This window comes from Micropterus dolomieu, linkage group LG14, assembly GCF_021292245.1.
Source record: "Micropterus dolomieu isolate WLL.071019.BEF.003 ecotype Adirondacks linkage group LG14, ASM2129224v1, whole genome shotgun sequence".
Taxonomy (NCBI): domain Eukaryota; kingdom Metazoa; phylum Chordata; class Actinopteri; order Centrarchiformes; family Centrarchidae; genus Micropterus; species Micropterus dolomieu.
Genome location: NC_060163.1, coordinates 25,010,226 through 25,025,520, shown reverse-complemented (window position 1 = coordinate 25,025,520; position 15,295 = coordinate 25,010,226). Strand labels below are relative to the sequence as shown.

General features: G+C 42.9%; 2 protein-coding genes across 2 annotated transcripts in view; both read right to left on the bottom strand.

Annotated features, from left to right (window-relative positions):
• LOC123982842 overlaps positions 1 to 15,295 on the bottom strand; it is a 47,711-nt gene that overhangs the window by 27,873 nt on the left and 4,543 nt on the right. The gene's annotated exons all lie outside the window — the stretch shown is intronic.
• The window catches only part of LOC123982841, a 35,986-nt gene continuing 26,695 nt past the window's right edge, over positions 6,005 to 15,295 (bottom strand). Inside the window, exons 6-11 of the mRNA XM_046068731.1 lie at positions 15,168 to 15,289; positions 13,935 to 14,026; positions 13,385 to 13,581; positions 13,132 to 13,296; positions 12,840 to 12,988; positions 6,005 to 10,215 (exon numbers count right to left, since the gene is read on the bottom strand). Coding sequence (XP_045924687.1) covers positions 8,474 to 10,215; positions 12,840 to 12,988; positions 13,132 to 13,296; positions 13,385 to 13,581; positions 13,935 to 14,026; positions 15,168 to 15,289 — 2,467 coding nt within the window. The 3' untranslated portion in view covers positions 6,005 to 8,473. The remainder of the gene's footprint in view (positions 10,216 to 12,839; positions 12,989 to 13,131; positions 13,297 to 13,384; positions 13,582 to 13,934; positions 14,027 to 15,167; positions 15,290 to 15,295) is intronic.

The window sequence follows — 15,295 nt, the reverse complement described above, 5'->3', positions numbered from 1 at the left end:
CTACCAAACAACACGTTGCGTTTAGATCGGGCTAAATTACCTGTGCAGCAGAAAACAGGCAACTTCGGCGTCACTCTGAAAACATTTGTCCCTCATCAGAGATTTCCATTTGGGGAAGGCCGCACCGATGTTGATCATTGTTTTCTGCCGTCGTCTGTCCACATTTAGTTTCACTTCTTCCTCTTTTCGCTCCGTCGCTTTTTCTTCTGCTAAATAACACGTACGATCCTCCATTTGTCAAAATGTTGGCTTCTCGGTTAGCCAGCAAACACTTCAAACTCATCTCATCTTCTTTCTTCTCCTCCGTCTGTTTTCTACCATCTGCACATGGATGCAGGGTCTGCAGGAGAGGAAGGTTCCGGTTTCCGCCTGTAGTCCGGGGAGTATTGACCAATCACGTTGCAGCGGGCTTTGGTTGCATGCAGGTAAACAGTCCGTGTGGAGCGCAAAAGAGGCGGAACGCATCGGAAGAAATGTTAAAGAACAGACTACAAGAAATTCAAGAGATTGAAACAAATTCAAAATACTGTATTATCAGTTCATAAAAAATCTATCAAGCACATAATTAGTAGCTATTGTCTTAATATTCTTAATGTCTTTGATGCTATATTGACTCAATTATTGGTAATAATTTCCAAAATATGATTTGGAGTCGGCCTTTTTGTGCATGTGGAATTCTCCCAGTAATAAAACTGACTGTACAAAAAATATTTCTTTTCCTTTTCATTACTTTCAAAACATATAAGAATGTCTTTATCCTGAAATTGAAGTTTTCCTTCTTTTATAATGGTGAACATCCAACCAAATATTCTACTATACAGTGATAAAACAAATGACAGATTGTTTTCATCTTGCAGTTCACAGAATTTTTAACATTGATTCTAAATGTCTCTGATGTCTTTTCACTGGATATATTCCAGTGCATAACAGGAAGCGGTGGCTGTTGTCCACAAAGCAGTGGGAGAGAGAAAGTCACATAACGTAAACAAACACCAGTACATTTGACCTGGGACTCTAGCTGTGATAATGGCTGAGAAACCGCGATAAAGGAAAAGGTCTGAGGAGTAGTCCAGACAAGGGGAAGACCTATGTTAACATCGGTGAGGCTTTCAATAATAGATAAACCTCAGAGATTTGAAACGAATAAAAACTGACACGGAGGTTGCTTTGTTTGAGTAACGTTAGCTTTGCTGTCTCACACAATCGATAGGTCAGTGCTGTCTTGTCTTGTTGAACACACTCCTAAATCTTGTAGACAGCCTTCGCATAAGAGTTGAAGCTGTAAGCTGCAAAGGGTGCGCCAACTCCATATTAAACCCTACGGATTAGGAATAGGATGTCATTAACCTTTATGTGTATGTAAAGGCAGGCGACCTTAAACTTTTTGCAATATAGTGTATTCTTGGGGTGAAATTCCCCAGGTGGCGTAGTTTGGTTAATATTGCATGTCCTAAAAATTCACATTCGTGAGCGAGAACCCAACAATCCGCCTCGCTACACAATGCAGGCACCTCGGGCTCACTGATAGGGCCTGCAGTTCTCCCACTTGTTTTGCTGATGACAGCAAGCAGAAATGCTGTCTTAGCAGACAACCACCTCAACTCTGTCTGTTCCAATGGTTCAAATGGGGGCAGACCCAAGGGTGAAACCAGGTATAAACATGAAAGAATTCTGGGCTGGGCTAAGTCCCCAGTGTTTCGAAAGCGTGGAAACGCCCCTGGTCAGGAGAGACCGGATCAGAGCGGCGTCTGGCCATAGTGTAGCAGGTGGTGGACCACCGGGGTCGGAGTGGCGTCTGTACTGAGAGTAGCAGTTGTTGGGCCGCTGTTACAAGGAGAGCCCATTTAACTTTGGGGAAAACTTAGGCTAACTTAGTCGGGGAGACCCAAGTAGGGATCAGCCACATAGCTGTTGGGGTTTGGACATGTGTTCTATTATGTTATCTTATACAATTGTTTAAAAATAATATAAATGCAACAACTGTATAGAGTTGTGTTTTGTTTTGTTTGAGTTGCATGTAGTGAGTCACTGCCTTGGTGGTTTTCTTTTCCTTGTTTTGTTCTGGTCTGGTTTAGTGCTCATCCTACGTGTGTGATGAACATGCCCATTGACTGTGAACTCCCGTAGCACTGGGTTACCATGTCTGCTCGTCGTTATATTTACTGCATGGCAGCTAGTGTCTGTTTTATGGGGTCATTTTTAGCCAACCTGTGTTTTTGTGCTTAACATAGTTTTAATCAGAGTATTTATTTTTTGATTAATAAAGGTTTAGATTTTAATAAAGCCTAACTGCTTTCCAGTCATACTTGTCCCTTTTCCCTCACGTGTAGCACGTCGGTGTGTGAGGCGGCTGCATTGCAGATTCTAGAGCTCTGCCCGTGCGGATGTAAGTTTGCTACGTGCTGCGGACACTGCACAAAGGTGTTATGCTTCACTTCCTGTGTCCCATTTGTGGCGCTGCAGAGCACTTTGCACTACGACTACAAGTGGATATTGGAGTGTAGATGTGTTCGGGGCGGGACAATTATCAAGCACGCTAAGTTTGGTTCAGATTTGAGCATGTACAGTTAAATTACAACGACTTCCTGTTTCATGGCGAAGCATGGAACTTTGCCACCCCCTCAAGGATACAGTGTTTAAGGTAAACTCACGTGCTTTACAACATGACATCATCAAAGAGTTAAGAGTTTTCTAAGATAGTTTTGAAGTAGATATAGCCAACCTGCAAGAAGTGGTTCATCATAGCATAAACATAGTCACTTCCTGTTGCCAGTAGATGGCGCTGTGACTACGCATGAATTTTGGCTTGTAGATGTGTTCGGGGCGGGACTCTTATCAAACAAGTTTGGTGTAGATATGAGCAAGTAGACTGAAGCAGAGACAATTTAGAGGAGACATGCCACTCAATCACATCCCTAATACAACTCTGTGGGGAAAGCCCATAATGGTAAAGATGGCGGTTATCCCGCCCCTCCCGCTAGAAAGCCAATCGTCTGCTTTTTTAACAGCCAAAGCAAGAAACATATTTCAGCCAATCGTGTGGTTCCACTGACGTAAGGGCCTGAGTTACTTCTACTGCGCATGCGTACAAGTGTAGCAGAAGTATAATGGTTGGGAAAATCACTTTTTAAACCTTATTTTGGGGCAAAGTTGTCAAACTTTTTAATGCTGATTCTATTCATGTAGTTTGTCCCGGTGACTTGTATAAGTGCAGTTCTGGCTCTCTCCCCATTCATTTAGATAGGAGCCTGGTCGTGCTTGTCCGAAATAGCTCTTTGAAGTTACAAGTACTTCCTGTTTTATGGCAAATCATCGATTTTGGACGCCACGCCACAGGCACGCCATTCCACGAAAACTCTAAAGTTTGTACAACTTTTAAACGTCAATGGGTTTTGACTGCACAGCAAAGTGAAGTCGGACTAAATCCCTAGGAGGAGTTCATTAAAGTACGGAGTGTGTAAATCATTAAAAAATGAACATAAAATTCAAAATGTCCGACTTCCTGTTGGGTTTAGGACATCGCTCCAAGAGGCTTTTTGGTATGTCTGGACATAATACATGTGTCACAGAAATTTCATACATGTAGGTAAAACGTGGCAGGGGGGCTGCTTCGTTAAAGGTTATTGGTGCTATGACCATGGGTGTATGTGTTCAGGGCGGGACTCTTATTAAACGTGTAAAATTTGGTACAGATCTGAACATGTATAGTCAAGTTACAAAAACTTTCTGTGTTGTGGCAAAGCATGGCACTTTGCGCCACACCCCTGCAAAGCCATAGCCAAAATTCACTAGTTTTACAACGTGGCCTCATCAATGTGTTAAGGGTTATCTGGGACAACTTTGAAGTTGAAATGTCCAACCTGCTAGGAGTAGTACATTACAGCATAAAACATGTCATTGCCTGTTGCCAGCAGGTGACGCTATGAGTTTGAGTGAATATTGGCATGTGAATGTGTTCAGGGCGGGACTCTTATTATACATATCAAATTTGTTGCAGATTTGAGCATGTACACTGAAGTTATAACAACTTCCTGTATCATGGCAAATCATCGATTTTTGACGACATGCCACGGGCAAACTGGTCGACTCCAGTTCGCTAGGAGGAGTTTGTTAAAGTACAAAGTGTGTAAATCGCCATAAATCCTTTTGGGTTTAGGCAATGGCTCCAACAGGCTTGTCTGGACATGATACACGTACCACAGAAATTTTGTACAAGTAGGTGAAACTTTGTCTGGGGACTGCTCTGTAGGGGGCACTAGCGAGCCATTTTGCCATGCCCATGCGCGAAACCCATAAAATACCAAGTTTTTCGCCCTGCCTGAATTATGTGCAAAGTTTGGTGAGTTTTTGATTATGTTTAGGCCCCCAAAACTGAGGTTACTTTGAGGGGGGGGAAAAATCCCATCACTTTCTATATGGACCTCGCATGGTTCGTTCTCGGGCCCCAAAAATAAAATAATCCCTTCAGTTTCAATGGGGACCTTGCATGTTTCATGCTCGTGCCCCAATAACGTTGCTGTCTCCACCAGGGCTCCAAGGTCAGGCAACACAGGTTGGACCATGTGCCACTTGAGATCCAAACACAGTCCGTTGACCCAGATTTGAATGGGACACAAAGACAGAAGACCCAGAGAGATGACCATTGACACTACTGTCAGCATGCCCAGCAGCTTGAGAAAAAGACCGTATTTCAACACCTCGACCCTCTGAAAGCAATCTAGAAGTTGCCGAATATCCTGCACCCTCTTTGGAGAAAGGAAGGCTCTCATTAGTCGAGTGTCATACCCAGGTAATTAACCCTCTGACTGTGTGTAAAATTGCTCTTTGTGTTATTCACCATAAGGCCCAGCCGGTTCACATGGCCAAAGAGCATACCTGCGTCTCTGACTGCCTGCTCTGCAGTCAAGGAAACAATTAGCCAATCGTCCACGTAGGGCAAGATCATCAAACTTGCGGTTTGCATTGGGGGAAGGGCGGCCGCCACACACCTCGTAAATATATGAGGGGCTAGTGAGAGCCCAAACGGCATCACCGTCAATAGGTATGCCTGTCCTCAAAAGTCGAATCTCAGGAACTGCCTGGGGTGTGGTGCAATAGGCACTTGAAATTAACACAAACCAGGCTCCCTGTGTCACTGACTAGTTGACTAGATCTGCCATCCGTAACATTCGGAATGGTAGCACCTTTAAGAACTTGTTTAGCCCCCTTAGGCAAGGAATCCAACTATCCGACAGCACTACCTGGGGACTTCCACCCCAGGAAATGTTTTATTTCTACCTTGACTAACCCCCAATTATACAAAAGCTTCACAGGTTTACTGAAGTAAGACAGAGACGTGGTTCCAAAAGAATTACTAATTTATTGGAATTAGATAATTGGTAAGTGGAAGTGCCTGAAAAGACTATGGTCAATAATACGAATAACTAATCAAATTACTAGGGCTGTCCCCGACTAAGGATTTACATAGTCGAATCAGAATCGTCAAGTCTTGCCTATAGTCGACTGGGGTAGGAGGTAACACATGGTGGCTCCGCTTTAATCTTGAGAAGCTACAGAGCTGCAGTTTCTTTTCATTCAACTTACACTGTAAATTTCCAGCTAAACTGACGCTTTATAAAGACCCTTTTCTCTCTCTTTCTCGCTTAGCGTGCATGCCGACAATTGCATGCACGTTGCGGTTCCTCGAAGGTCTATTTCAAGCAGACAGCTATTTAAAAACGATATGTTCTTTTTGTGGTTCATCAACGTTGATAAATTATCCAAAGGTCCCACGAGGTGCGGACAACTCGGCACAACACCGGTGAAGTGTTCCTCCACTGCCACTACACATACACACTACGCATACACACGTGCACTGACAAACCAGGGTTAGGGTTATAATTTTGGATTTATTCACGCACTTTAAAAACATTTATTGAAAGTTTTTTTCTTTTTACATGCTCATTTACAGCATTAAACATTGAAATGTATATTGTAATAGGCTGTATATTAAGTTAGTGGGAGAAAACTGGTAGTTCTATGTAAAATCAGACGTTGAGTACCCCCATATCGCCAAAATGGCGTGATCCTTGTTTCGCTGCAAAGCTTCAGGCTCTGCCCATCGAAGCATCGTATCTTTGACTATTAGGGGTCAGCCCTACAACTTACAATAGAAAATAAATTACAATTTCAGCAATCACAAGTTAAATACACTCCCAGTTAGTGCTTCGGCTAGATAGTGCAGAAAAAGGGTTGGATGATGAGTGGAGTGAGACTTATCAGGTAGTGGCACCGACTGACGACAACATATACTGTCCTTGGCACATGAACATTTTTGGGGACTTACGGGTTGGAAAGACCTATCATCAAGTGCTTCAGCAGTTTTTTCTGGCATGGTTTAAAATCTAGCATAGTGCACTACTGCAAAACTTGCCACATTTGTGAGATGTTAGGCAAGCCAAACCAGCCTGTGCCACCTGCTCCATTATGGCCCAAGGGCATTCTGAAGTACAAAACGTTAAAGATTCAGATGAAGGGGTGGCTTTTGCTCTTTTTGTCGTCAGAGACTCTAAACAGGAGTTGTTAGGATTCTGAAAGAAAAACTGACGTGTGTTTGTCCTGTAATGTGGCAACAGAAAACGGAGCTTATGAAGAAGGAAGTCAGTTACCTAGTCGAGCATGGTTTTGCTAAGCCCAGTTACAGCCCTTGGAGTTCCCCTTGGAGTAAGTGATTCTTTTCCCCTGCCGCCCACAGGTGACCTGGTCGATAGAGTGGGTTCTACTTTGTTTATCACTGAATTAGATTTGCTAAAAGGGTATTGGCAGGTCCCCTTAACTAAGCATAAACTACGCCTCTGACATTTCAGCCTTCGTCACTCCAGATGCGTTTAAACAATACACTGTGATGCCGTTTGGTATTAACGTGCCTGCCACCTTTCAGCGCCTAATTTGCCATATCTTCGGCGACTTACCAAACTGCTGTGTTTATTTGGATGTGGTGATGTACGAGGTATGACTGGGGGAGTCACATGTCTAGTTTAAAAATGGTTCTCACACTCTTAGCCGATGCTTCCCTCGCACTAAACCGAGCAAAGTGTGAATTCAGAAAAGCCACGGTCACATACCTTGGGAAACAGGTTGGTAAGGGACAGGTTCTACCTGTAGACGCTAAGGTTGAGGCTATTGTGTCATTTTCAGCTCCTACCATTAGGCGAGAGCTTAGACGTTTTCTAGGCATGGTGGGCTATTATCGCTGTTTTTACCCAAACCTTTCAGATATAGTTGCTCCCCTGACCAAGTTATGTAGTCCTGTGGATCCATTAGTTTGGACCGAGGAATGTGAAAATGCCTTTCAATTGGCCAAATCTCTCGTTCACAGTGGCCCTGTGTTAGCGGCCCCAACTTCACTCTGCCTTTTCAGCTGGAGTTAGATGCCAGTGCTATTGGAGCTGGGATGGTGCTGTTACAAGAGGGTGACGGAGGGATAGGTCGGCCTGTTTGATTCTTTTCAGCAAAGTTGAAAAAGCACCAACTAAACTACTCGACTGTTGGGTCTAGTTCCCAGTTGGTCACTGTGTACACCGACCATAACCCGCTTGTGTTTCTGAGCCAAATGCCTGATGCGCTGGGCAGTCCTGGCCCAGAACTACAATACTGCCATCAAGCACAAGCAGGGAGTTGACAATATTATGGCAGACTGGTTGTTGCTAATCAGCTGCAGGAAATAAGCCCCCAGAGGTGGAAAGGGAGAATCAGATTTTGTCTGCGTTGTGTTGCTGTTCTGTGGTGTGGTATGGTAAGCCGCGGGCAGTACTGGAGAGGCTGACGGTGAGGCGTGGGCAATCATTGTGGACCAGTTCCCGCAGTAGTGGCCGCTGTGTCTACTGTGTGCTGTGCGCTGACGTCCTCCAGCTCCAGCAGAGTGCAGGTGATATGGACTTTCCGTGAGCCAGTTCAGTTAGTAGTTGACAGTTTGAAGGGGTCTTTTCAAGTGGGTCACAAATACTTGATCCAGTATTTCAAATGACTGGATCACTTAGTTTGCATTTTCAACATACTGATTAGACTTTACACAAAATATGCATTATTTACCCTGATTTGCAGTGTCTTTGGTTTCTTTTTTGTTCCCTCCATCACATCCATGCCACTGACGTTAATATCCTAAAGATTATCATTTGTTCCCTCCATCACATCCATGCCACTGACGTTAATATCCTAAAGATTATCATTTGTTCCCTCCATCACATCCATGCCACTGACGTTAATATCCTAAAGATTATCATTTGTTCCCTTCCCACTCCTTAATAAACAACTTCGATAAAGGGAACATTTGGAAAATTCTGTCTATGTAGGTGTCTTCGGTATGCAGTAAACAGCATTTAAAGACTTTTACATACATATTTTAAAATAAACACAAGAGAAACTAAATACAACAAAACACTAAAAGACAAGGAAAACTGCTGTGGTTCTTAACAACATGCTTAGTGAACAACTTCTATCCTGTGTGGACTCTCATGTGTCTCTTCAGACTTCCATGTGCTGTAAATCTCTTCCGACAAACATCACAGCCAAATGGTTTCTCTCCTGTGTGGACTCTCATGTGTCTCTTCAGAATTCTCTGTTCTGTAAATCTCTTCCCACAAAGCTCACAGCTAAATGGTTTTTCGCCTGTGTGTACCCTCGTATGAATTTTAAGATGTGTGTGCTGGATAAATCTTTTACCACAAACATCACAACCAAATGGTTTCTCTCCTGTGTGGACTCTACTGTGTGTCTTAAGATGTGCCCGATGGCTAAATCGTTTACCACAAACATCACAGCCAAATGGTTTCTCTCCTGTGTGGACTCTCCTGTGTGTCTTAAGATGTGCCCGATGGTTAAATCTTTTACCACAAACATCACAGCCAAATGGTTTCTCTCCTGTGTGGACTCTCCTGTGTGTCTTAAGATGTGCCCGATGGCTAAATCTTTTACCACAAACATCACAGCCAAATGGTTTCTCTCCTGTGTGCACCCTCATGTGTTTCTTAAGAGTTCCCTGTTGTGTAAATTTTGTCCCACACACATCACAACCAAATGGTTTCTCTCCTGTGTGGACTCTCATGTGTCTCTTAAGATTTCCCTGTTCCGTAAATCTCGTCCCACAAACATCACAACCAAATAGCTTCTCTCCTGTGTGGATTCTCATGTGTTTCTTAAGATTTCCCTGTTCTTTAAATCTCATTCTACAAACATCACAGCCAAATAGTCTCTCTCCTGTGTGCCCTCTCATGTGTTTCTTAAGATGTCCCTGTTGTGTAAATCTCTTCCCACAAACATCACAGCCAAATGGTTTCTCTCCTGTGTGGACTCTCATGTGTTTAATAAGAGTTCCCTGTTGTGTAAATCTCTTCCCACAAAGATCACAGCCAAATGGTTTCTCTCCTGTGTGGACTCTCATGTGTGTGTTAAGATTTCCCAGGAGTGTAAATCTCTTCCCACAAACATCACAGCCAAATCGTTTCTCTCCTGTGTGGACTCTCATCTGTGAATCTACATTTTCCTTCACTCTGAAACATTTCTTATTAACCAGACGGCTGGAGGACCTTTTTCCTGAATGACACTTCATGTGTCTCTGAAGAGACCCCTTGAGGTGATATTGTTTACCACATTCAAAGCAGCTAAATGATCTTTTCCCAGCATTACATCCTGCATCACTTACAGGAGCTTCCTTATATTTCAGAGCATTTACACCTGACTCAGGTGCTCTGGTCTTCTTCCAACCATTGTCACCGTCTTCACTTTCAGCTTCAGAATCTGACAAAGGTTCTTGCCAGTCATTATCACTGACTTCAGTTTCTGAAGCTTTTTCATCAGTATCTGGTTGTAAATGACTATCTGGATCAAGGTTCCCAGCAGGTTCTGATCCTCCATCAGTTTCTGTTTTTATCTGTGTAGCTGAGCTGCTGGCTGAAGGCTCTGCCTCTCTGTGGTCCTCAGTTTGGCTTTGATGAAGCTGTGGAGACTGAGGTTTCTCTTCCTCATCTTCACTCTTCACAGTAACAGCAGTGAATGGGAACCTGGTGATATCAGCCACCTCCAGCCCATTAAGCTGCTCTCCCTCCTGATTGGTCCAGAGTTCCTCCTGTTCTTCTTTTATGTGTAGGGGCTCTGGGTCCTCCTGGTCCAGACTGGGGCTCCACTCAGAGGGAACCTCTTCTTTAATCACCAACAGCTGCTGGACATCTGCAGGCAACACTGAAACACATAACCAAAAAATTGTCCAGGAAACTAATAAAAATAAATGGAAAATAAAAACTAATCTATAATGCGGAAGATGGAGTTCCTTTAACAAATATTAGGATACAGATCAAGACATGCAATGTAACATGTAATCATGGTGATAGTGCACAACATCATTTGCTTAAAAATTTGTACCTTTATTCTCATCCAGTCTTTCAAATTAAATGACCGACTGTGTTGATTTTAACAGCCCTCTAGGACGACGCAGTATCTCACAAAAGTGAATACACCCCTCAGTTTTGTAAATATTTGATTATATCTTTTCATGTGACACTGAAGAAATGATACTTTGCTACAATGTAAAGTAGTGAGTGTACAGCTTGTAGTGTAAATTTGCTGTCCCCTAAAAATAACACATCACACAGCTATTAATGTCTAAAACCACTGCAACAAAAGAGAGTACACACCTAAGTGAAAATGTCCACATTGGGCCCAATTAGCCATTTTCCCTTCCCAGTGTCATGTGACTTGTTAGTGTTACAAGGTCTCAGGTGTGAAAGGGGAGCAGGTGTGTTAAATTTGGTGTTATCGCTCTCACACTCCCTCATACTGGTCACTGGAAGGTCAATATGGCACCTCATGGTAAAGAACTCTCTCTGGATCTGAAAAAAAAAGGTTGCCCTACATAAAGATGGCCTAGGCAATAAGAAGAATGCCAAGACCCTGAAACTATGCTGCAGCAAGGTGGCCAAGACCATCCAGCGGTTCAGCAGGACAGGTTCCACTCAAAACAGGCCTTGCCATGGTGAACCAAAGAAGTTGAGTGCACATGCTCAGCGTCACATCTAGGGATGGTGATCGTTGTTTTGTTTTTTTTGATATTGATACCATTATTGAGACTGCTTAACGATCCAAGTCTTTATCGATACCACTATCGATACTTTACTATTATTTGATTACGGTTATTTGGTAAGAAAAGACTCAGTGGGCATGAGGCAGGCCTGCACTGTAAGAGGAAAATATTTAATGTGCGATAACATTGTTATAATGAGATTACATATCACTTGCAATAAAGTTCAAAGCAGAGATTACTACACCGAGAACACCGAGATTTCTGGCAACAGGCGTAATGTGAGTAGACAAGTGACGGATAGAGGGCATAATATGTTTAGTAATGTGCTGGGGTCCAATTATGGAGATTTCTGTTTTGTTTGAATTGAGTTGTAGAAAGTTTATTGACATCCAGTCTTTTATATCAGCGAGGCAGGCCCGGAGGGAACGCAGCAGACTGAGTGCAGTAGGCGGGAGGTACAACTGAGTATCGTCCGCATAGAAATTTAATCTATCTATCGGCGGATAATGTCACAATGAGCGTCAGACAGAGTTTATTTCCAGTTGCCAGTAGGTGGCGCTACAATTATAACTGAATAATGGCATGTAGATGCTTTCGGAGCGTGACCATTATGAAGCATGTACAGTTTCGTGGAACATGCACGCCGTTCCACAAAAACTCACCGTTTCTACAACTCTTAATCTCCAATGGGATTAGACTAGACAGCCAAAATCTGAAGTCAGTCGGACTAATGCTCCTGGAGGAAGTTAAAGTATGGAGTGTGTCAAACATGCTATGGGGGCTGCTTCGTTAAAGGTTATTTCCTGTTGCCAGCAGGTGGCGCTATGACTATTAGTGAATTTTAGCATGTATGTGAGTTTAGGGCGGGACTTTTATCAAAGCTGTACAATTTGGTAATGATTTGATCATGTACATTCAAGTTATAACAACTTCCTGGTTCATGGCAAAGCATTTAACTTCCCCGGCACGCCACCACCACACTGTTAGCTGCAAACTCAGAAGTTTAACAACATGGCTTTATCAATGTGTTCAGGGTTTTCTGGGTCAGTTATGAAGTTGAAATGGCCAACCTGCTAGGAGTGGCAAATCCTAGCGCAAAACATGTTATTTCCTGTTGCCAGCAGGTAGTGTTATGACTTTGACTGAATAATGGCATGTGGATGTGTTCAGGGCGGGACTCTTATTATACATGTCAAATTTGGTGCATGTACACTGAAGTTATTACATTGATAATAATACTTTGTCTGGTGGCTGCTCAGTAGGGGGTGCATGCGAGCAATTTTGCAAACCCCATGCGCACAACCCATAAAGTTTTTTGCCCCGTTTGGCGTGTGTATAAAGCTTTGTGAGTTTTTGAGCATGTTTAGGCCCCCAAAATTGAGATTACTTTGCAGAAGAAAAAAAAATTCCTTAAGTTCCAATAGGGTCCTGGCATGTTTCATGCTCGGGCACAAAATATTTACAAATATGAGGGGCTTACTCACATTTGTGATATACTGTATAAGCACTGTATGATCTGATGATGACAGCAGGATGACATCAAGTGACCATCAACTTCGGGCCTATAATAATAACAATAATAATCATAAAGCGACGTACAATTGCTATATATGTCAGAGGTCGCACGCCTCTGGAGCAACTAGGGGCTAAGTGTCTTGCTCAGGGACACATTGTGCACAGTGTGTCACATTGGACATGAACCCGGGTTTCTCACACCAAAGGCGTGCATTTTATCCATTGCGCCGCCACCACCACCCCTAGGGCCTAGAGGAAAAGAAAGTTTTACCTGTCTTCCTTCTAGGCATCCCCTCTCCACTTGTGATTCTCCTCTTTACAATCCTTGCTTGCAGATCAGCGATGTTTGTGTAGGTTTTTTCAGATTTCAGGGCATATAACCTGTGTCTTCTGCTGTTTTTCTTGTACAGCCTTCTGAAACTGTAATTACATAAATTCCAACCATTCAATATCAGTTAGTCAACAACTCATCATAACAACTCATTACCTTGACTGCAAATGTAAGTAATAACGTTCATTCAATACATTGATGTAAATGGAAATATTTCAAGTGTAAAACTTACATCTCTTTGCCTTCTGCTGTTTTCATTGTTGGTCGGTTCTGGTGGAAGTTATAGTCCAGAGCAGCAAGCAGAACTCTTGCCTCATAAACTGGGGGACTGAAGGTGAAGCGCTTGCTGACATACATCAATATATGATTCTGGAAAGCCTCTAGGTCTGCAGATGATCTGATTGAAAAAAATATATTTATTTAGAATTGGAAAATAAGCACAAATTATTATTTACATCTGTGTGAAACATGTAGCCACACTTTACCTGCAAAAGCGCAGGTATTTATGCACATCCTTCAGCCAGCGCTTATTGAGAACGATGTCCACTGAAGCTTTGTGGCAACTGGTGTCTTTCTGGATCCACAGCTTTCCATGTGTTTCTTCCAGGTGCCCATGTTGATACCTTCCGTTAGTCCAGGTGTGAATGTCACAGACATGGTGAGTGATGCCAACCCATAGTGCCTGTGGAAGACAGAATAGCACTATAAAAAGTCCAACATATTCAAATGAATGAACTTGAACTCAGAAGCGGAACAAAAACATACAGAATAAAATAGGACACTGATATTAAACCATATTCCATGGAGGGCTGAGAGTAAGCAGATTTTCATCCCAACACCAGATGATTTCAATGATTAACACACCTTCAGCCAGAGAGGAGGGGCCAAGCAGTGAAATCAACTTGTGTTGTCTTTGATTGGAATTAAAAATGTACAGACTCTCAGCCAGCAATGACACATAGTTAAATACCCCCGATGTCACTGTATGATGAATACATACTGTAGACAATAACATGAGCCACTTATTCAACTTACAGCTGCTATTCTTTTGACCAGGTTCTTGGCACCATGCCACATGTCCAGACTGTGATGAATTCCAAGATCCTTGTATCTGCCTTCATATGGGTCTGTGAAGTGGGGAAGCAGTTATATTAATAAATATAATAATTATTAATATTTCAATCATCTTTCCAACTAGGATTGCTCGTTTCATCTAATTACAATTGCGATGCCTCCTTGTGTTATTGCATAACCGCAGTAAGATGCAATTTATTTAAACAAAAAAGTGTTCTTTGTGTGTGTGACTCTCTAGTCTCTGTGTGCACTGCAGTCTGCTCATTTTGTCTGTGAAGGTTCTCTGTCATCCAGGTCATAGCTGTCCAACGAAGGTGGAGGTCAAGGGCATCTGGACTTTGTAGAATAAAAACTAGTAGACGTTTCGTCCCTCATCCAAGAGACTTCTTCAGTTCTGACTGACTGGTAGGGAAACTCAGCTATTTAACCTCTGTGGGATCGTTAGCTAGGATCGTTGATACCGCTGGTTCGTTGGTGCTCCAGGCTGTGGTAACGACAGTCGTCATGGTCGTTAGAGCCACCCGTGGCCATGTCTCAACGACCATCGTTGGTATCTTCACCTGAGGGCAAGTGGAAAGGCTTGTTCAGTTTCCTGGGAAGTTGTTCAGCGCTGGCTTCTCAACCCGGGTGTAGATGGCTTCCTTGACACCTCTTTCAAACCATCTATCTTCTGTTTCTAAAATGTGCACCTGGTGGTCCCCAAACGAGTGTCCTCTGTCCTTCAGATGTAAGTAAACTGCTGAGTCTTGACCTGAGGAGTTAGCTCTTCTGTGTTGAGCCATGCGTTTGTGTAGTGGTTGTTTAGTTCCCCCAGTGTACAGTTCAGTGCATTCCTCACTGCACTGGATCGCATACACTAGATTGGTTTTCTTGTTTTAGTGGGTGCGGTCTTTGGGGTGGAACAGTATCTGTCTTAGTGTGTTCTTGGGTTTAAAAAACACAGGGATGTTGTGTTTGTTGAAAATCCTCCTGGCCTTCTCTGATACTCCAGACACGTATGGAATCACAATGTTGGATGAGGGACAAAACGTCTTCTAGTTTTTATTCTACAAAGTTGTGACCATTTCACTCACATATATTATTATTTTGTTGTTTTTTAACGTGGTATTAAATTTGGTATAGAGAATCATGGAATATCACGGCTATCGGTACAGACTACGAAATTTCTGGTATCATGACATTCCTACAACTTACTCATAAGGGCTGTGATCTGGGCATTAGCATCTGTGCAGATCTCCTCATGCTTTATCTCTGATGTAAGCTTGTCCACAGTCTCGATAAAACCCTCCTTCTCCATGACGACAGAGTTGCAGGATGTCTGC